Below are 23926 nucleotides of genomic sequence, written 5' to 3' on the forward strand. Positions count from 1 at the left end.
GTGCTTACACATGCTCCTCTTTGACCTGAACTCGATTTGCCAACACACCTGCGTGTGTGTGTGTGTGTGAAGGTGTGTGTGTTGAAAGTAACTATTTTGGTTTACCTTCACCAACGTTATTAATGACTATTGCTTTTATAAAAGTTTTTTCAAAATACAAAACTATCTAAGACTGACTCACAAAAATACAAAAGATGTGACAAAGTACAAAGGCAGAGTATGCAAGTTGCTTTGTGAATAATTGATAAAGAAGAAAAAAAAAGTAAGACGGGCTTTATGGACTTTCCCCCTGAGCCACCGAGAACTTGACATAACCTTTTCCCACAGTACGTAAATACTCAGATGTAAAAATGATAACTTTTCTGTTTTTAATTCAATCAGGATAAAATGATCGCTTTTATGTATTTAATTCAATCAGGATATGAACATTTTTGATGAATAATTCTGACAGAACTGGCTCTTCAATACATTTCTTTCAAATGTTGCTGAAAGAAAAAAAAAGAGAAACTTGCTAAGCACATTTATTCCTTACTCCTCCAGAAAAATCCATTTATTATCAAAGCAACATTTTGACAATATACTGGATTAGTGAGTGAATTATTAAACATACGTAACTATATTTCTATTCCAGTGTTGTCAAATCAACACAGCATATGAAAAGAGCGTCAAAGGCTCTCCACTGTCCGGGATCAAGCCAAGGTCAGCCTGGTGATTAGCCCTTGGAGCCGGCCGTCCGTCCGGCCAGGGGCTAGCACTGGCAGGCACTTTCTCTTTAATGAAGCCATCACTGCATGGTGAGAGGGGAAGAAATACTTGCAGTCAGCCCCACCGACCGGACCTGCCTTATTTACAGCCGCGCCAGTCTACACATCAAGCACGCAAAGGGAGTATACAGAGACGGACGGACGTGGCTCCCAGTCGTTAAAGTGTCACTGAGTGACGGGCTGATGATATAACGGCTGCCTCTCCTTCCGTGGCATTTGGCGAGTGTCACACTCTTTAACATTTTCACTTTATGCTCAGCTTTTTACGGGGACTGTGAACTGGACGGTGAGGTTAACCTCTGTCTGGGTCTCGGCGGTTGGATGTTGAAATAATGTTTGTACACTTATTGAACATTTCAAGATGGCGGCAAAATTCCAATTTCAAGTTTAGGAAAATAAAAGTTCTTATTGTGGATGATGTGTGGCCTGTAACCACTTGTCAACCTAAAAGTTCTCCCTTTCTCCTCTTTGGTATTTCTCGGACACAGAGAGCAAGAAGCAATTACTCCCATAATTCTCAACAACACTGCGGTGGCCACTGTACATATTGTGCAGCTGCCCTTAAAATAACACCTTAAGAAGAAAAAAAAAAAGCAAATCGATGTGATCATGAATAAAAGTAGATCATGTTGGGCTTCTTTTACCACAGCCCGTGGGGAGACAAAAGGACGGAAGCAAAGATGGCTTAAATCACACACTCACACGTACCCCAGGGTTTGAGAGTGAGAGAAAGGCCAGGGCCAGAGTCGGAGGAATTAATTGAGGTAGTTTGTTTCACAGCATGGAGTCTATTAAATGCCATGTCACCAGTGGGCCATGGGGAGTAGCACACTAACACTGCTGAGAGGCAGTAAGCTTGTAGAGACGCCACTATGAGCCATTCCTCTAATATCAGCGCTCACATTTCACCTCATTCGTCTCCTGCTCACCTCCGTCTCTTTCATTCCCTTTCTCCCCTCTTCTTCTTTCAGCATTCGTTAGAGCAACGATTCCATTTTGGAAGTCGGAATCTGTGCTGTTCGGGTTGTGGGTTTTTTTTTCCCCAATGTGCCAATCAAACTGAGCATTATTATTTGAGCACAACCTATGAAATGACTTTGAAAGCTCATTTTAAAATGTCTGTTTATATGCTGGTCTGCAACACATTTTATGTGGGAAGTATCATAAAAACACTTGATGCTTCAGGGCCTTAGTTTGCAAACAGACGCGGGAACATGCGTATGCACTCCTACAGAGCATGCGGCGTGCTGATGCTGATGCTGATGCTGGCCTCTAGCAGTGAGTGAGGCCACTCCGAGCCATTTCCATTAATTCCACACCATTAATGAGTGCGAAAACCAAATGGAGAGGGAAAATATGGCTATTAATCGTTGCTGTTGTTGGCAGCTGTATAATGAAGTATCAGAGTCCAATTGAATTGGCCCTAATTACAACAGCCTCCAGATATTGCGTCATTCTTACCACTTCTATTCATGTGACTGTGAAAGAGAATAAGCAATATGCTTGCTTTCATATGACACACAAAATGCTTTTGCACATGCTTGCCCTTTCCAACACGTACAGCAACAGCAACGCTTTGGTAACCAGTAGGTGATGAATGCAAAGTACCTCCTCATGGTTATTGCAATTAAGGGAAATAAAATCATATGATTTCATGGACAACCCGGAGATCAGGTCAAAAATAGTATTAGGCAGTCAGAAAGTGGGAGGAGGTGTAATTGTGCACCAGAAATGGGCAAAACTGATCAACTACTTTCAGGACGTTTTCATTATCAACGCATTCAAAACAATACAATACAAGCTATTATATTTATGTTGGTATTGTACATAACCCAGCATGAGATTAGGTAGACTAATGAACCACAGCTAGCACTCTGGCACCCCAGACTTGCTTGAACTGGCAAAAGGCGCTCAAACTTGCAACCTTCCAATTGCAAATTAAAAATGCCATTAGACAGAGACAAGAGAAGAAACAAAGATGAAAGGCAGCAATTCAAGGCTTATAAACATTCATAATTGATAGGTTTTCTTTAAGATCTTGTACAACTTTAGCTGAGCAAATGGTGGACCACATCAACAGCCTGCATCATCTCGCATGTTCTCAGCGTCTACTTCAAATAAGAGCGCTTCCATCATCAAAAGCGTGGCAGCGTGTTTTCATGCTGTTCTTTTACCACTTAGTGGACGATGAAACACGTATAGAACAAACACCATTTGAATTCCTTCACAGCAACAACTGGAAAGCAGTTGAACACTCTGGACATCATCCGACTTGAAATTTGACCACAATATTGCATATCCCCTCTCTGTCTAAGTTTACAAAATTCCGACCATGCTCAATCATTTTCCATCTTTTGTTCTTGTGTTCTCCCTCTTTGCCCTGTCTTGGTGTTCAGAGCATCTTTTAGCCCATAAAATGGCTCTTGTGATTCCCACTCCGATTTTGTCACCTCACACATCTCTCCACCCTCCTGGCAAGAAGAAGAACACGTTATTTTTCTTCTGAAGTGCGCTCTGGCTCACTCTTCTTTTCCATGTTGTGCCAGATAAATTATACATGTGAATTACGGCATAGGGAGACATGCTCTTTCAACTACTGGGTATCTCTTCATTGATCTCTTGCAGCGCATGCATATGCCCGTCGCCTCACTTGGTTTCTCTCTTTCTCTCGTCTCCATACGAAACTTCAAGCTATATTAGTTATATCAACAGAAATAGTTCTTATACCCAGTGCATTGGCTCGTCACAACAACAACAACAACAACAACAACAGATTCACTCGAGATGATTGCATTTGTCTGTCATTGCACAAGCACTTTAGTACTTTTCCTTACTTTTAATGAGATTGTCATGCTGTTCAGTTTATATGGAAGTCTGCTATAGAATCCATTTCACACATCAGTATGTCCAAAGGATGAGGTAAAATTCCCAAGTCTAATAAGATGGTCTGGGTTTTTTTTTTTTTATGGAGCCATCAAAATATAGATCAGTGGCAGCATGAAAGAATATATTTGCTTCATTTATTTACTTTTCTGATCACAACTTCCTGTCATTGCATTTTAGAAGGCATAGGTGTAATAGTTTTGATATACGTAGGTAAGTAAAAAATAAAAAGATCAGGTGAGGTAAGAGCATGAAACCAGACCTCAGGAAACCTCTGTTAAAAGATTCAAGACAAAGCTTCGAAATACAGCAGAGCCACAAAGAGGAAGCGCCTCAATCAAAGAACTCCCGAGAGTGCTGCTAATCTTCATTGGATTTCTATTCATGGCCAACCGACCACCATCAATAACCTGCCCCGATGAGGTCACAGGTCATCACCTTGTTGGGGTCATAAGAACAGACAAAGAGGCCTTACTGGCTTGGCCAAAGCTCACATGGCTTAAGAGTTGGAGTAGGCACTCAAGAATTAAATCAAGCCATTTGTCCATCACAGGAAACAGATCACGTCAAGTGGTTCAAATGACAACGAGTGGATTCAAGCAATGGGTAAATGGTGTCACACGCCTTGCGCTACAACTTCAACCTGCTTTTAGCTGATCCAAATTCTAGTTGAGAACAACTCCACAAGCTTTCCCCATTATAAAATATGGATGATCTACAGTTGCCAAACTTCTTCGTGGTCCAAATTACAAATGGAACACACCCTGCTACATGTGCAGGCGATATAAGCTATGCTATAGCTCCAAACATGACTGATTGTAGCGATCCCTAGCCTAGTGTGCATGTCGGCCTGCGCGAGGTGCGCCCTGGGTCCGGTCCATCAATTACAAATGCTAGCAGCAAGGTGTGCTTCTCATTCATAATAGATACCCTGACCAATAGTTGAGATGTATATCATCCATGCTATGAAGGGGGTCAGAGATTACAACCCTATGGAGTCCCACTTTCAAGTTGGGGGAGATGATTTAATACATTTCATTTGACCACGCAACCCTCCCGAGAAATGCACCGAACATTAGCCACCCAATTACTTTCTGAGAATATGCCTGCAAGTTTCTTTAGGTTTGCAATTATCATCAACCTTTGTACTCGTGAACCTTTGTGTGTTAGTGCGCTGTTCCTTTCATTGCCAGAGGTAGTCTGACATTTTATACCACTGTGAAAGTCATAAAAAGAGGAATTGCTTTACAAAGCACATAAATCCCCATATCAAGCTTTATGTGTCATAAAAAAAAGAAAGAGAAAAAAAAAAAAAAAAAAAAACTAACCCTGCAGGATCATGGTAAAATACTCCAACATGCTTGTTTGGCAAGCATTCAGAAGTTATTGGGTTTGTCAAGTTTTATGTCCATTTTCTTTCTAATGAACAGCAACGTCCACAGCCAATCCCTATCGTTTTAACAATCCAGGTTGCCGAGTTCATTCTTGTATTTTCTTCCTGCTGTCTTGGTGTTTTTAAATCCAAGCAAGTCTGTCGTCCACATCCGACTGAGAGTTCTCCCGATCTCTCATTTGAAAAAGCTTTCCCCTAAAGCATCAACTTTGGTATCTTTTGGAAATATGATTTGGTACAATGCCTTCCCATCAATCTTTCCAGCTAGAGAGTGAAAGTCAGGTTTTGTGGATAACCCTCAGGACAGGAGTTGTTGTCTTGCCTCCCATCTAACCATACAACGTTAGTCAAGCAGGCCCATGCATCATTTCTACTCGATATGTCATATCTCGGACTGTCTTGACAGCTCACGCCAACAACCCAAGCAAGCAGTCCAACTTAGTATGGATCATATATACCTCACACATGCAAATGAGGGTTAATGGGAACCAATCAAATACATTTGGGGGGGGGGGGGGGGGACACCCTTTAAACCCTCTCTGTCGATTAACATCAATATTTATCTTCCACTCCCTATTCAATGTACCTCTTAGTCCTCTGTTAATGGCCATAATTAGTGATAATTAAGAGAGGAGGTGGTAAAAGGACATGCTTGATTAGGCTTGAATATGTGTATAAATCTGTCATGCATCTAAAGGTGCGGGGTGCTGGAGCAAAGACTTCTCTGGGCAAAGCAAAACAAAACCAAAAAGGGTCAGGAAGAAACAGTCCTAATTAAGCCACTCAATGAAATATTTGGAAATGAAAACTTTGGACCCTTTCTTCCACTTTTCATTGTCATTATGTCTCTTCACCAATTTACTTAGATAAACATTTCCGTCTTTTAATGAGGTGTGCAATGTGTGCAATCACACTTTTCTGTCCTTACCTATGACATGACAACAATTAGCGCAGGAATCCAAACTTTGAAATGAGACTTCTTTATGCAAAAGAAAAACATATTTTTGCCATAAGCATCAACTGACAAAAACAGTCAGTTTATTTCTACTAATGTCAGTCAGCTTAAAAAAAAAAAAAAAGAATAGTACTTTAGACAACTGCAACCTTAACCAAATGACAACAGGGTCGTCCCTAGAAGCGTTAGGGGGTGCAACCTTTGACCTAATGACCCTTCTCTCGACTGTATGCTGTCATCTCCATGCTACACTAACAAGATAGCTTGTCTGGATAACCTTTAACAGCAAAGCTATCCACCTGCTCAGAGACCTTTATCTGAGACAATACCTGAAACCTTTGCTTTCTCAAACTGTGACCTCTTCCTTCTATTTTTCTCCTGTCTCTGTCCCCCCCCCCCCCCCCCCCCCCAAGTTCTAATTGTATAATTTCATTTTACTCGCCGCTAATTTAGTTGCTGTGAGTCACAGTGAGTGGGCCATTTTTTTAGACCACTATTTTGACATCAAATTCTTCTCTGTAAGGGGCCGCCAACATTTTATTCATGGCAGACTTTTATTTGGATGGTTGTGCACGCTAACAAAAATATTGAGATCAAAATAATGCAAATATGGATTCCTAAGGCCTTTTCAAACAACACTTGGCAGAGTGCAGCGCGCCATTGACCAACACACTCACATTTGTGCTGCGGCAGCGCCAGGACACACCACAAAGTGGCCGTCTGCCGTTGCCACGCTATTGCGCTAATTGAAAAATGTGCGGTCGGTCTGAAGGGAGGCTGACGCTCTTACGACAGACACTTGCAAACAAACAGTGGGGGAGTGACTTTTGGGAAACCTGTTCAGTACATTATCAATCAGCCCAAAAAAAGACGTCAAGACCTGAGCTGGCATTCGGGCACCCTACCTACATCAAGTGCAGTGCGAACAAGGCTTTATATACTGTCCTCAGCAAAGTGCAGTGCTGCGACGGCAAACATGCCCAAATTGAAAAATGTTTAATTTGGATGGCTATGCTTTGTGACGGCAGGTGCATTTTTTTTCCTATTGGCAAGCCATATTGTATGGGAAACAACAAAAATGCATCTTGACGCTCGGCAAACGACATACAAGGACAGAGCGCTTAAGCCTGTTTTCGATATATATATTTATATATTTAGTGAATTCAATCCCAAAACCTATCCTTTGGAACAACGGAGGTCATGCCAGGTGAACAGATTCCAACTTTAGCTTGGAGTGGAGGAAAACATTTCCTCGGCGGGTGGAGGATGAGTGTAACAGATGGTTTGGGATGCTGACAGGATGGTGGATGTGGGGGTTGAGGCTCGGCTTTGTCTCCGCCATGTTTTTTTTGTTTTTTTTTTTCTCAACGCTTTGGACATCCGCACCTGACGGAACGGCCGTAAATACCAATGGAACCATGGCGGATTTATGAGACACAAATATCCCAGTTGCAGCCTATCATTTCAAGGAGCCTGTCATTGTAACTCAGCAGAGAGATACTAAAGGCGGTTGGTGTTTTTTGGGGGGGCTTTTACTTTTTATTTAATAACAGCAGAATGCCGACCTCCAGAAAGTCCCAAATCCTACTCGGTCGGGATCAAGACGGTTCACCATCACGGAAAGCCACGGCAGAGATAAGGAAGAATTAATTGCGGACGGTCCGCTTAGCTTAACGGTCAAATGATTACGGTACTTCTCTGTTAGTTCTACAGGAGTGACTTCAAGGTCAAATGTACATCTCCCATTCTATGGATATAATAGAAAGGCAGACGAAGAAGAAAGGAGGCATGGAAATGAAGAAGGAACAAGAAAGAAAAGTCAAGAGGATGGAAGACGAGACTGAAGAGGAAAGAAAAACAAAGACCTCTGCCGAGGCCAATTACATCCTTCGTGTTATATAAATTGGCACACGGGTGAGAACAGCTAATGAGAGGCAGCACACGCTGTCTGTTGGGGAATGTGTGCGTGGCCGCCGTGCCGTGCCGTGCCGTGCCGTGTGGTGGAGAGAAAGAGGAAAAAAATAGGACATTAAGGATTCAGCAGTAACTTTGAGAGATGTAAAGCATGAGGAATATGAACTTGGCCTGAGAGCAGGTGAGCTTATCAAGGCTTAGCAAACTTGTACAAGAAAGTGGATGGCGAAAGAGGAGCTAGACATTCCTCAGAAAATGTCCTGGTGTGGGAGGAAGACAATCTAATCAATTGTTCAAAAAAAAAAAAAAAACACCAGTGATGAGACATTATGACTTTTCTATGTGCTTATTTAATACTTTACAAATTGAATCAAATGTGTAAGCACAGGGTAAGTGATGCACTGATTGGATTGGATTCAAAACAAGAATTTGTCAATCAATAACAATTACGGCTAAATTATAAAACACTTGACGCCTGACTAGAAAAGTGATATCTTGTCTACTCTCAGAAGCATCCAAGGTTCCTCCTCTTGTTTAATGCCTCATATACAATCTGCACATAGTACTCCGTGTAATTTGAAACCCCTCATTTAATTACTTAATCGGTAAGCTGTTATGTTCGAGGTAAAGTGATGCGAGTGTGATGGTGAATTCCATCTCCCTGCAATAATTACAATCCAAGAAAAAAAAAAATCACATGGGTGAGAAAGAAAATGAGCTGGGAATGATTTAGTATTAACTACTATTTCTTGGCAAATCATTTCCACAGACAAAAAAAAAAAAAAAAGATGTTGCTGCACACAACACAAGCACCGCACCAAGGCCGAAAAAGCAAGAACAAAGACCATCGTGACACGAGCGCAGAAAAGCAGAGAGTGCGGCAAGTGGCGGGCTCTTACACCACAATACTCCACGTCTTCTGACCACCACAAAGGAAGTGTTTAACTATTAGGTACGCCTAGGTAAAGCTTCCTCCCTTCAACAACTCCCTCCCTCCCACCCTCCCTCCCTGGGGAGAGCAAGGGAGCTTGCACAAGCAGATTTAGCACATCGTATTGACTTACGAGGACTTTTTTTTTTTCCCCCCCTCCCCAAGCCGTCGTCTTGGGAAAAGAGGGAGAGAGCAATACAAAGAGAAGGATTGAAGAAGAGAGCGAGAATGGAAATTCAATACACAGACAGGGAGGAGATGAATGTTTTAGAGTGCACGGATGTTTAGCCGTGATCCAGGTTGTCTGCAAATGGATGGATGGATAGACAGATAGATAGATGAGAGGGCACATGAAGCGTGGGATCTCATTTAGAAGCAAATACGTACACAGAAAACCCAGGCAAAAGGAGAGCGAGTTGGCGCTTTGCGGGGAACATTCATTCAAAGTACAATTAAAAACACCAACATCCATCAACTCTAATTGCAAGTATCAGTTGTTGCCTGGCATGTGCGAGTCATTCCGTATATTTTGCAAAGGTACCCGATTGAGAATGCTGGCTGTGATGAAATGCACAAAATAGGCACAACATTTTGGTTGCAGTGCTGCAGTGGTGTCAAACAGGCAGAAAGAATTGCACAACTCATTCAAGTCACACTTTTGATGGCTTCATTAAAAACAACTACAAAAAAACAAAACAAAGCAGAGATTTGTTGTTGTTTTTTTAAACAGCGCAAATTTCATAACATCTTTAATCACCTTTTAAGTGGAGATTTTTCAAATAAAAAAAAGAGGAAACTCCTGTAAGCAAATAAATGAACACACACGGCGAGGGACTAACAGACTGTTTCCCAGAGGACTCGTTGTGTGTGTCCTCACATAGAACTGAGGGCTTAAATTCTGGATGTGTGTGTGTGTGTGTGTGTGTGTGTGTGTGTGTGTGTGTGTGCATCCCAGCTGGTGCATGTTCTGTGAGTTATGTGTGCATGTAACCCCTGTTTGTGCGCGGATGGTGCGTGCCGCCAGCAGGCGGGTGGTTCTGGGCCGTCCCGTAAAGGTGATGTGTGGCAGCTATTTGGAGGCTGGACGTGGCAGGTTAGCTCACTGCAGCCCCATCATATTTTATATGGCATCTCTCTCCAGTCTTATCATATTTTATATGCCTGCAATAACAAACTGTCTCGAGGAAAGAAAGAAAAAAAAAATGCTGGGGTGATGCTTGCCACGAGTGCACATGTGCCAGCAGTAAAAAATAAATAAATAAATAAAAATACACACTCAAGAGGCTGAGATGTGGCCTGGTAATTGACCAATGTCGAGTCAATTGAATACTTTTACAGCGTAGGCAAACTGAGCGAAGCCCACAGAGTGATAACTGAGGAAATGAGGCACAGTTAATAGAAACACAGCCATCTGAGTGGGGCCACTTGAAGAAGTGCGCCAGTAGTCATTTGCTTCTATTGTCTAATTCAGTTCCGAGCCGACATCTGTCACTGTCCTGCTGCCCAATGAACATTCACACATGCTCAAGCGTGCACACACACACACACACACACACACTTTTCCGTCTTTTTCTCTCCCACTCATGCACAACACACACACTGACGCAAAGTTGAAACCAAGCTGGAGACGTACGAGGAAAGTACGAAAACAACTAGCAAAGTCAGACTTACGCTAGTTTGGATCAACACAAAATTCATCATTTTTTATGACGTTATTTTTCTTTGACATAATGTGACATCAAAATGATACGCAAAAACTTTGAAGGAAATGCAGCTACTGTTTGAGTCATTTCAATATCGACAAAAATGAGCATCATTCAATTTAGGATTATTAAGCCGTGGGTCATTTTTGACACAGAAGTTAAAAAAGTGAAAAACAAGTGAATGAAAGGATAACGCTGCCATTGTACACTTCGGAGAATATGCTCTGGCTGACTCTTACCTGGGGCAGGTAGAGGAAGGCAGGGGGGCATTGCAGAGAATGGGGTAACATTCCGGTCCCGGACAGCAGAACACAGCCAGAGTTTGCCATAGAGCACAGCATGTGAAGACGGGACCCCTTTCTCATAGAGACGGACTATTTACACCTCTTTCTTGCAGATGCACCACTCTGTCTATCCTCTCACCTCTCAACCTCTCTCTCTCTCTCTCTACTTGTTGTCCCCTCCCTTCTGGCTTTCTTTCAGCAGCAGCGATGCGCAGGCAGACACTTACTACTTCAGCGGATGCAGACGAGGGATGCCCACACACGCACACACGCACGCACACACACCCACACACAGAGACGAAACTCCAAGCGATGGAGAGCGCTGCGTAAAAGTGTTTTCACGGGAGGGGAAGTCGTGGGAAGTGCGAGCAAAGTGATGCTTCTGCTTCTATTCTTCTCTCCTCTGTTTACTTTGAGAAAAAGGTAGCGAAGCCGGGGCATGCAAATGGGGAAGAGAGGGAGACAGAAACGAGAAACACCATGAAGCAGGAGAAGGGAGGAGGGAGCCGGACGAGGCGGGGCAAAGGAGGCTTGGGAGGTCCTTAAGAGATGGAGACTGGATAAAAGATGATGGGGTTGGTTGGTTGGGAGGCTTTGTTTGTTTGTGCGCGGAGGGGAATATATACATATATATATATATATATACTCATACACACCCATATATACGTACATATACATATGTGACTCTGCAGGACTGTTTGATTTAAAGCATATATTATTTTGACCTGCTTTTGAACAGGTTTATTTTTTGCCACACTTCAAGAGAACCATCCACTTATATATCATTCATTTCATATATTTGGTGGTTATTTCTTTGACTGTATTAACAGTATCAGCAGTGGTTGCAGCTAAGTCATAGATTCCATGATGCCAAATTTGCTACAAGGCACCCCTAATCAATAAAAAGGTCTGCAATTATTTTCTACTACGTACTAGTTTATGAAGGCCATCCCCAAAACTCTTTTCTAAATAAAAATGCTGCCTGAAAAGTACCTATACATGTGCACAAAAGGAGGAAAAAAATCTATAAACTATTCAATGCATTTAATCCCAAATACATTATTGCGCCTGTAAATCAATTTAGTTACAACAGGATTAAGACGCTCTCAATGCTACAAGAGCACTTTGCAAGCAGCTGCTTATAGGCTTTGTTCAATCAAAACAAGAAGATTGCTCGACTTTTCTTCCTTTCTCTCTTTTCCTTGAACTATTCTCGCAATGATGCGGCATAACACCCATCTCTCCAAATGAAGGCATTTGTGAAACAATTATGAATGAGAAAGACACACACGCACACGCATTACAGCTCTAATGCAACGGCTTAATTTAATTTATAGCCCGGTTGTGTAGAGGATATTTTCCTTTAAGCGAGGCATTTCCCCAGAAAGAAAAGAGCTAATGGCTGAATAATGAGATATACGGTTGTAGGATACACAACCCCCCACTCACCCACTCACTCACTCTCTCCCTCCCCCTCCTCCTCCTTGCAACATTCCGTCCACCTGTGGGACCTCGGTGAAAGCAAGCAATAGTTTATCTATAATTTGATGTTACGACTGTTGATTGGTGCACTATGACACAGGCCAAATGATTGCGTTCCACACAGCGTCTGTCTTTTACACACCTCCTGTCTTGGGGGGAGGGAGGGAGGGCGGGCGTGCCGCACAAGCCACGCAGGGAATCGAATGATGGAAGGGAAAATAAAAGCAATGCAGCTAGCTATGCAGCGCTCCTCTAGTTTCTCATGTTTAAACATGTTGCATTGAAACAAACACATTGTTTCATTCATACAAGGCTAAGGACTTGGAATCAGCTGCATACTACAATATATATATGTATGGTTATGTGTATACATTTCTGGCCATAATGTATTTTTTGTTTTTAACCTGAAATGTTCAAATATCAAGCCATTTCTTCCCATAGAAATGAATAGCAATGCAATTAATTCGTTCCAGTCCCAAAGCTAACTTGCGCTTCTTTTTTTTTCTCTACTAGAGTGTAGTTAAAAATAAACATCTCACAATCTAGAAATAGTGAAAACACACTCTTATAAAGACATGCAACAGTATAAAAACACTTCAAACAACATTCAAAGAGTGTGGCCTGTGCTGAACCCTGCTCATTGAGGAAGCAGCAGAAGTCAGAGAAATGCACAACGCACGAAGGATAGGCAGGCGCCCTGCCCTGCGTACTCAATGGGCTGCACTCTGATGCTCCTACAATAAACAGTTGGCCACAAAACATTCGAGCAGGCAGTTCAAGCAGAAAGATTACACCAAGCCGCCTTTGTAAATGGCGCTTTGAAGTCGATAAATTGAAGCATGCTGTGGAAACGGAGTTCCGAGCAGGAACAATTGTTCATGCCTCGTACGTTTGCGTGCTTTGGTTGTTCAGTTACCATGTCACTGTTTGTCGGCTCAAAATGCCGTAAGAAAAAAGCCCATCCTAGCTAAAATGGTAATCTTATTTAAAAGGCACAAATCGCCTATTTGTATGATGTTAATACTTCGACTGCACGTACAGAAGACGCCTAATAGCAAGTCCCTGCTTATCTCTTCATTTGCATGCAGTAGTTTTTAGTGTTTCTGCTTTCAGCATAACTGGCTTGCCACCAGCCAGTCCTCCACTACTAAAAGCAGCAGGAGTCGTATCCAACGCAAATAAGTCCCACCAGGTAAATATATGGCTTACTGACCCGGAAAACGGGAAAAATAAAGAGTTGAGTATGCACAGTCCTAGAGGATCTACAAAGGTTTAATATGCTTTAATAATTGATGTGGCTTGCCCCAGTTTTATCATTTGCTCAAAAAGTGCATTTTCCCCTCATTACAGTTAAATTCCAAAGGCACACATTTGAATTTAGCCACAGTCGGCTTCCGCGGACCTCTTCCACTAATGCAATCGTGCTTAATTATTAAAATGACAAAGGCATACAGCACATGGAATTAGTATTTCATCCATTCAGCTTGTTTTGCACGTAAAACATTGCCATTTGATCATTGCAATTGATCAACGATCAGTGTCTCTATTCTGGATGACTTTTACGAGATGATCATGTATATGCTATTCAAGAGCTTTGGGTTGACATTCTTGTCAGGAGGCGGGAGGCCAAGCTCAGAGTAATAATTGATGACTGAATTGAGAAGTTGGAAGAATCCTCACCCTATGAAAACTGTGAAGACTTTGCACTGAAAATATTTGAAGATTTTTTTATGGTTTGACAATGGAACCTCCAAACTACATCCCACACAAAAATGGAAGAGTCAATCAAGTATTTGACTAATTTACCGAAACTCCATTTCTGATATTTCCCCTCTGGCACTTCATCTACAGTGAGCAAGTTGGCTGTCCATCAGGCCTTTCCTTTAACAATTTAGCAGTCCGTGACTCAATCACTTTCAGAAATACTATGCAGCACCTGGGAGAGGCTGGTGCGCTGAAATGACCCAGACACACAAAACTGCACAGTTGAACAGATAAATATAAAGATGGAACAATATTTTCTAAATCACAATCGGTCTCCCCCCACCAATCTGCCTTACTATTGCGCTCAACACATTGATATGTGTTGTTTACTGAATGAATTTAGAAAAAAAAAAAGCAATGTATTGCACGTCACTAATGCTTAGTCTGCGTTTGTCTTCATGCTGTTGTGTTTTAGATGACCAATCTTTATGGAGTCTTTGTGTCTACCTTGAAAAAGCCAATTATATTCTGTTTTTATTTTTTATTGTATTTAATGACACGTGAACCATGAATGCTAAACAGGGGCGCAACTCGAAAAGTCAAAGGGGTGGGTGGACACATACTGGGTGTTGTTCACCAAGATTAAAATCTGGGGATGCTTGGACAGTCTCGTATTTGCTTTGAAATGTACATGCGGTATGAAAAGCAAAACATTTTCTGTCTCTCCTGTGTGTAAGTATAGCAAGAAATCCTTGACATCAAGAGCAGGTGTCAAAATTGAATATGCAAGTCTGTTATTGCAGTGAATGATCCCGAATATTTGAAGAGCCTTTGAAAAACAACATAAGAGTCTAGCGGACAACAGAAGGTTAGGTCGAAACCTGCTTTCTCATCGCCACTTTCTACCTTGCTAACAAATCTTAAAAGGACGACAATGTACTATCAATTCATGCTATATTTAGATTCAGGTTGGAAAGTGCATGCATTATATTGATTTGGATTTTTTGACAAATATTTGATCCTGTGCAGATTTAATGGACATTCTGTCCTCTGCTTGCTCAATAAACCGCCATCAATTACTTTGTAACCTCGAATGCATTTTATTGCTATTAATGCAATATGTCATATCTACGGCATGCTGATGAGTGTCTCTTGTGAAATGGAAAGTATGGCATAACATCTCTCGTCACACCTTTATGTAAAATAATGCAAATGATAAGCCTTATCGTTTTTATCGTATGATTAAAAAAATATCAAAACTCTCAGATGCGACACGTAAAAATATAAACACGGCAGATGTTTGTGTTGTTTTATGAATACAGCATGTTTTCTCGCTGTATTACCAGATGATTCAGGTTTAAAAAATGGCTGACATTGAGGCTTCAAAGTCACTATCAAAGTCAGATTGACGGTATTAAAATATTTATAGTTTTCGCTCTTTAAGCAGATCCACGTGCTTGTTATTGGAAGTGCAAAATGAGGTGGGACATCACAGACAAAAGGTCCCTGTGAGGATTCAGGTGGGTTTGTGATTTGCAACTCCTTATTACAGCAAAAAGGTCAGAAAGAGCAGGTAAAGTCAAAATTGCTAGAGTGTGAAACCGTATTAAGTGAGAGAGGGAGGGAGGGAGGGAGCAAAGTCTTTTTGCAGCCAGATTGTCTCGGCAGGAGAAGTGACTTTGAGAGCAGCGCCCAGTCCCTGCTGGGCGAGGTGAAGCAGAGCCATTGTTGAAAAGAACCAAAGACTTGGCATGAAGAACCAACAACTTCTAACCGTCCTCATTTGATCTGATCAGCCATTCATTTTGGAGTGCCCCAACTTGGCCCTATCTATCGTAAAGTAGCTACTGTGACCACCAAATCCCAGTCGATTGATTGGCAAATAGTATATATCCATACATATGTTTCATAATATTTTCATTTTACATTCAAGACTTTTATTTTTCCTTTTGGTCCCAAAATGGTCACACCTCATTTTGAGCAGCCGACACTGATACGCTCATGCTCCACTTTCTTCCTGCTCTTGCTAAATATTTAAGAGGTTTTCTCACAAGTCATAAATCGGTACTATGGGCCATGCTTTATTTTGTCAATATGGTTTAGAACTACATATTTAAGCAAGCCACTAACAAGGCAACGTGACTAAAGAGTGTAAAATGATTGGCTCCTTTCTACGTACGCATGTCTGCAGAAGCTCTCGGCTCCGCCCTGACTACGCCTTGACTAAAATGCAAAACAGCATCTGCTGCTAAACGTGGGCCTCTCCAGGGAGTCTCTCCCTAGCACAGACATCCACACCCTGCTTGAGTGCCTGCCTATCAGCCCGGAAAGCAGCTGGGCTCCAATCTCCACTCTCAGCTATTTGCCAGCATCAGCAGCCGGTGTAGGTACCGACCGACCGCCGCTGCTCGGCCCGCAGATTAGTTATATTGCGCTACACATTTCATCCTTTCAATGAATAAAAAAAAAAAATCGGCAGCATAACCTCCTTTATGCATCAACCATGAACAGCATTAACATTTAAAACCTAATGGCTTTGTAGGGATCGATAGATGGCTTTTTTTGTCACATGCTCTGTGTTAATAAAAACAAATACAATCAAGCCACTGAAATATATACATGCAGATAGCAGTGTGTGTGCGCGCGCGCGTATGTGTGTGTGTAGAAGAACCCTTATCACAACTACACCACCGACATATGCTGACTGGAGGCTTTATGCCAGCTGATGAAATGTCGCAACCCCTTGTGAGTCTGCTATCAGGCATATATCTCTCCAACACACACACACAAAACAGCCCTATCATTGGATCTTACTAAGGTAGGTTAGGTATACCTTATGTGACCTGTCTGTCTGCAGACAAAATCATAAACACATTAGATATATATTTTTTTATTTTTTATTATTTTAAAAGAACCAGTTCCAATGACACATTATAAGTGAGTGACAGCTTAGCGTTAAGTTGATTTTGATAGCCTGCTATGGCCTGGCTCAGCATGGGCCAGCAAAGCAAATGAAAGAGCAGATTCCTTCCATGTCGCTAAACCAAATTGAGTTTGACCCCACACTGGGCCTGACTGCATTAGAGCATGACTCAAACATATGATTAGCCTGCTCCAGTCAGCTTATTAGGGAATAATAGTAAATCTAATTGGAAGGTAATTAGCGTAGGATTGCTCACAGTGCAGCACTCTGCATATTTGGGAGCCAGTATGTGTGCGTGTGCGTGTGTGTGTGAGTGTGTGGCTGTGTCCAGAGCTGGTTAGAATAGGTAGAAGAGACTTCCCCTTGTAAAATTGACTCATTATGATCATTTAGGTGACAGTGCTAATTCAGGCTTGAATGGACTGGTACCACACACACACACACACACACACACACACACACACACACACGTTAAAACACAGGACAGGGGTCACTGGTGTTTGGGCATCATGAAAATAGATTGAAATTTTCATAAATGGTATTATTTCTTTCTAGCAAAATGTTCTGTTTTGTTATCCTGCTTTGATCACAGTATGAGGTGCTGCTTTGTTTTGCTCTCCTTTCCCATCGGACGGTCGACTAGACATTTTTTTTTTTTTCCCACTTTGCACATTCAAAATTACTTTGTGCAAACTCTGACTTCATTTAAATGTATTAAATTGCTCAACTCCTAGACATATTATTATGATGATGATTATTATTGTTATTATTATATTAGGTACACAAAAGATACACCACGCCTCAATTTCTATATTCTCCGTTAAATGTGTGCAATATTCTCACTGTAATGTTGTAGATGAGAATTTCTAAGATTTTCATAATTTAAGCATATCATAACTATTTTAACCGATCGAATGAACCTAGAAGAATTGAAAGCGTTGTTCCAGCCACAAGTAAATGAAATGGTGCCCCCTTCAGTTCTTGCACTTTTGTGATATTCAAGTGAATTAGGCCTCAAGAAAAAAGGATTAGCAATCAATACTATACAGATCGTGACTCCCTCATCTTTTTTTTTTTTTCTTCTACTCCTCCTTCCTCTCCGCTGAGGCGTAATAGAGGGTCTGACATGGCAGTATTTCATCCAGTGCTTGCTGACACCTGCGCTCCACGCAGGGGAGCAGTCAGGGACAGAGGGACCTGTCAGTGACCATTCTGCAGCTCAAGCTTGCTTTTCACTAAATCTGTTGAAGAAACATCCATCATTGGCTAGCCAACTAAGAAAGCCACCATGCACGTCAAGATACTCATCACTCCACTCCTTGTTTCTCATCAATATATGACTTCATCTTTGTCAGAGGAATTGTCCCTCGCCATGCATCACTATCTCACTGGCACTTGCAACACCATGAAAGATGCTTCAATAATTACACAACTCAAAAAGGTTGCTCCAAAATCCAGCAATATATATCTATCTGTTTGAGAAGGAAAGTGCCCCGCCAGCAACATTTGCATTTTGTTCTTTCTGATTTATAGAAGGTGAGGCCAGGCGCATCTTGGGAAATGATGGAAACTACGTTTCCCAGAGGCAGGCTGCTTTTGCCTTTGTCAGCAGCGAGCATCTCAGGGAGGTTTCCTCTCGCTGATATATCTCCCAACAAGGAGGAGAAAGAGACAGCAGGAAGAAAAATGATCAGATATCAAAACAAAAGCTTTCTGTTTTTTTGTTTTAAAACAACTCGTGTTTTCATTATTTCCCATCACACCACTTTTGTCCAACAACATTGGAGTTGTTGTTTTTTTTCCTTCAGATGTACAGAATACCTACGAACTAAAAAAAAGAAAGGTTCTAATCACCTTTTTTTTTTTTAGGGGGTATATTGAAATGGATAAAACTCGGATGTGCGACTGGGAAATAATGAGAAAACAGGAGGGAGCCAGAGGGAGATACTAATACAGAGTAGTGAGCAGGAGCAGAGAAACAAGCAACCTTTTTTGTCATGCTATCATTACCTCCTCCATTCCTGCTCTCCACTCAGTAAATAAGAGAGCGGGGTGATTGGGGGAACAAAGCAATTCTACAGAGGAAATTACACAACAGATGGATTTACCAAAGAAGGAAGCGCTAAGATAGAAAAAGGGAGAATACACACAGCAGACAGACAAATTAGTGGACATAAGCAGATAGAAGAAGAAAAAGGAGGCTGGCTGACAGTTCCAGCTGAGTTGCGCCGTATTATCTATCAAGTGTGACTCGTACATTTCCTGTACATACTATGCGGCCGGCCGGCCGACCGGCCGGCCATTTATCTGCACTCAGCCCTCCGCTAAAACTCCTGACTGCTCCGACGCGTCCGCCGACGACGGCAATGGCAAATGGGGCAAACATTAGAAACTCTCGCGCACTGCTTACGGTTAATGCATTGGAAATATTTACCAGTCAGACTATATGTAATGTACGTTCTTTTAGCCTCCTGAGACTATATAGGCGAGAATACCAGAACAATTCTAAATGATCGATTCCTTTCAATCAACTATCAAATTAAGCGACAACTATTTTAGTCGTCGGGTCATCGTTTAGTTTTCGGTCCAAATATCAGCTTCACGACAGCAATTATTCATTCATTCGTGAAAATAAAAGCATTTACAAAACAAAAAACCCCATCATTTTATATCCAACAGGAGACAATTCAGTCGAGGCTAAGCTCCGGCAATCGCTCAGTAAGCATATACTCTGCCTGTTCCAAAAAACAGCCATGCGCAGCACCACACAAACAAACTATTATTACAAAAGATGATGCTTGTGTACATCATGTCTATGTCACCTTAGGGAGAGAGCGCCTCTGCCCCCGTAATTCCCGGTCAGCAGTCAACGCTGCTCCACAAATGACTAGCGTGTCTTCTCACTGTGATACACAGATTAGAATATCATTAAATGTAATGTAAAAAAAAAATGGGTGCAGTGATGTCAGTTTTATGAGTCACCTGTCTGGTGGCGCCTGCGGGCCTCGCGGCCTGTCGGAATACTACGTGTGCCTGTCTGCTTCTGCGATCACACATCGGGGCAAGTTCCTGGCACTGGTTCTCAGGTGCATTGGGAGGACCGATCCATCTGCTCCTCTGACCCCGTGCCCCACGTCACCGTCGCCATCCTCAATCATTGTCTGGCTGTACGGCCTAACTCAAGGGAGTCTGGCTTCTTGTACGAGGCATTTTTGGGCTAAAGTGGTGGGCCGGCCGGCCGGGCTGCAGTGCAAATAGTTGTTATTGCTCTCCTCCTCTGCCCTGCCTGTCTTCTACTTTCAATGCATTATTTTATGAGGTCAGGCAGAGGTGAGCCTTACATGATGCAAGGTTACTTTTTGGAATATAGTACAGCACACGTGCCGTGGCCTCCTGCCACGCAATCTTTTTTCATACATTCATTCTTCAATTCAATGGGAAATGTGCGAGTTGTCTGACTTGCAACTACTTCAGAATTTATTGCAGCGCACTAACCCTTACACAGACCTAAGACACTTACATGGTGAAGGGATAATGACTTCCATTGTCTCTTTTTTCCTTCTGTCTGTTCCCTCTTCAACCTTTTTGTTGGACTTCCAATAGTCATCTCAAAACAAACCGAGCTAGCTATCAAATTGTCTAAATTCAGCCAAAAAAAAAGGCCTTTTCAAATCGTTTTGAATATATATCTGTAATGATATATTCATGACCACACCATGACTACAAAGACCATCACGACAACAAGCGTCAGCTTCCAGCTTGCCATTTAGTTTTTCTTTGATTTAAGCATAAGATTTAGTGATGCTTAGTAGAAAGAGGGACATAAGCCTGTTGATCCTAAAAGCACATCTAATCAAAGGGTGGAAATTTGTCTTCACACCCCCTCATCAAGTTGAGGGAAAAAGCAGCGATAGCATCTCATTATATAAAGAGGAGTAAATGCATAACCGCCCGCTGAATATTAAAAACACACATTGCTATTTCCTCTGTGGATCTTATCGCTGGCTGGGCCAACATAAGGCTGACATCTTCTGGGGGGGGGGAAAAAAATGATCATGAGAATGAGGAAAAGATAACAGCTGTTTCATCCCCTGGCCTGCAATTGTGACATTAGCAAATTGACTGTCTAACTTTACTCTTATATATACATATGTGTTAGACCTATATATTTAAACAGGTAGCGTATGAAAACTCTCTAGAGTCTGAGACATGTAATCTGGTGAGTTGCTCTTAAACGGCTAATTCTCCCGGATTAAAGGATCCCGGCAAACATAATTCTCTCTCGCATTGTGCCTTCGTTCTCTCATTTGCCATTCTCCCTTTCTAACCCAATTTGCTCCTGGTATTACTTCACAACCGCAAAATGTTGAAAGATTGCTTCTTTGAGGTTCAATTCCTTCATCAATAAATCATAAACAATCACTTCCTCTTACCAGCATGTGGGACCGAGCAATTAGTGAAGAAAAATATAGTATTTATTCAATGAAATAAAAAAAAAAGAGACTGCTGTGGAGAAAATTCTGCTGTAAATAATTCTCTGGCAGATACAGCTCGACATGCTAGCCAAAGACACCAGATTGACTCTTCAGACCGCCCAACGCTGCTTCACCATTTCCCAGAAAGCTTCTGTGCATGTCCAACGGAAATCCACTAAAAAGCCTATTAAGGAACACACGAGACACATGCACTTACCGACAACTATTCCTTGTTAAAAAGCGCCTCTGCAAACTGAACTATTGCTTGATATTGCATTCAATCGGATGGTAATGAGTGAATTAGAGCCCCCGTCCGTCCGTCCGTCCGTCCCTCCCACCGAAAAAAACCCCAACGAGGCATAATAATAAATAACTTCACCTCAGTGTGCTTGTAAACGAATTCAAGTTTTGCTGCAGTGTCTTGAAGTAAATGATAGTGCATGTGGGGAGCCTGAAGTTATTTTGGCATTGCTTAGTTTAACAGCTCAATGTTTGGCCTCTCATCCTTTTTTTGCTGCCATGGAGGTTAGGGTCTAGGATCACAGATGCATTTTTCTTGACTGTTGAAGTTTTAGTCAATACGGTGGGCAGTTTTAGCGCAAGCCCTTTGCTTATTTGTTGCTTTGGGGAATTTGTGATTAGGATTTTGGATATTGAGGTTTATCGGGCTAAAGGGAAACATTCTGTTAGAAAATCAACCATCATTCCTGGAGATACGTGTAAACTTGAGCTTCTTCTTCAAAACTTTGTTACGTATATTGACTCTACACTGACAACGGGTGGTGCAGAAGACTGGACTTTTTGCAGCTCATCTTTTTCAAGTTCACTCTCAGGATGTGCCGTCTTTGGGTGTTTGAAGAAATTGCTTGTGTTGCTGATGTGTGAAAGCGTTTTGTCACACACTTGGCACCTTGCTGTAACTTTATTGAGTGGTGTAAAAGAGCCGCACACACACTTTTCTTTCTGCTCTTTGCCCGGCCGGCTCGCGCTTTCTAGGGCCGAAGGGGGCAGTGGCTCCAGGGCATCCACATAAAGGCAAAACATTCCAGCGCCACCCAGTTTGACTTCTTGTTTTAAGTTTCCTTGTAACGTGACATGGACCAGTACGATTCCCTTTTTTTTTTTATCTGCCAGTTGACAGCGATATGAAATTGTTGAAATAAATGAATGCCAAAGCAACTCTTAAGGACATCAACAACAAACACCAGAGGGCACGAGATTAGCACCTCGCTACAATTATTCCAAGCAAAATAGTGACGAGTAAATATATGAACAAAAATGAATGAGCCTCTCCGTTCCAATACTATTGGAGGAACGCTGGGCATGAGAAATATGAAAAGTGCAGATGACCACAACAACAACAAGCAATTCCCCGGTTGACCTAATACACTTGGTGGGGTCACAATGATTGAGAAGGGGCGGCCTACAGAATTGAGAAAGCGAGAAACGGGGGAAGGATGCAGGGCATGTGGAGTTAGGAAAAAAGTAATTTATGTGAGCAACGGTGCAGTTACTGTATTGGACAGGTGAGTATGTGTGTGTTGCCGAGCAGTATTATTTCTAACTTGTTCTTGGCCGGCCACAGAATGCGCTCAAATGGCCCAATATCCTTTAACATAAAGTCACAGGGCTGTTATTCCATTTACCGCACTGCCCCCTTTTACATGCGCTTGTGTTTGTGAGTGCAAAACAAGTTCTTAATGAGCTTTTGCTGGTCATTCAATGTGTGTGAAAATAGAAAATGCACCCCTCGGACCTAAATGTGTCTCAAATGGGTCATTGCCATTTGCCGGGAGAAGGGCTTTGATAACAAAAGAAAACTACTTTCGCCTTTAAACCTCAAAGCACTTAAGCAAGAAAAGTCTTGGGGGCTGATTTGTTAAAGGGTTGCACATTTCAAAAAAAACAACCAAAACAAAAAAAAAAAACACGGGTGAAAACTTGTCGAAGCTCATCAAGCAACTAGATATAGCATGTGTTTTTTTCTTTTTTCAATCTTCCAAGATGTAAAATAAAGAGACGGTTAAGGTCACTCCACAATGGATGATAAAATCCTTAATGGACAGAATCACTCCAAGTGAGACGTCAAATAATTTTCTTCATTACATTTATGAGTTGATCAATGGTGAGTCATTTGATTCGGAAGTCTCCTGCAGAGTCCAATCTAGTCTGACCTGATTATGATGTGGCCAATCGTATAATTTGTAAAGACCTCGGGATAGCACATAAAAATGGTTATGACCCAGCTAAGCGAGTTCAAGGGATGGAGCGGCATCACATCTAATATATTGGACACAAATACTTATTGCCGACCTTCTCAAATGGTCAACACATTGATTTGTTTCCTTCAATTTCACTTGGTGCTGCGCTTATTAAGACACATGTTTACAATTTCATATATTTGCCACCTGGGACTTGCTCTTAACCCACAATGCAGTTTCTTCCTCTTTGTGGAGCCAAATGGAAAAATAGGTGTGTCAGGGTTACTACAATGAAGTGAGAAGCCTCTCATTAG

At 41.9% G+C, this 23926-nt stretch overlaps 1 protein-coding gene across 9 annotated transcripts in view; it reads right to left on the reverse strand.

The window, feature by feature from the left end:
* LOC125991623 (RNA binding protein fox-1 homolog 3) overlaps positions 1-23926 on the reverse strand; it is a 159186-nt gene that overhangs the window by 46746 nt on the left and 88514 nt on the right. Inside the window, exon 1 of one of the 9 annotated variants that reach the window (XM_049759712.2) lies at positions 10783-11525. The exons of the other annotated variants lie outside the window; for them this stretch is intronic. Coding sequence (XP_049615669.1) covers positions 10783-10908 — 126 coding nt within the window. The 5' untranslated portion in view covers positions 10909-11525. Of the gene's footprint in view, positions 1-10782; positions 11526-23926 lie in introns of those variants that run through there. 9 annotated transcript variants of the gene reach the window in all.

This window comes from Syngnathus scovelli, chromosome 21, assembly GCF_024217435.2.
Source record: "Syngnathus scovelli strain Florida chromosome 21, RoL_Ssco_1.2, whole genome shotgun sequence".
In the NCBI taxonomy this organism is placed as follows: domain Eukaryota; kingdom Metazoa; phylum Chordata; class Actinopteri; order Syngnathiformes; family Syngnathidae; genus Syngnathus; species Syngnathus scovelli.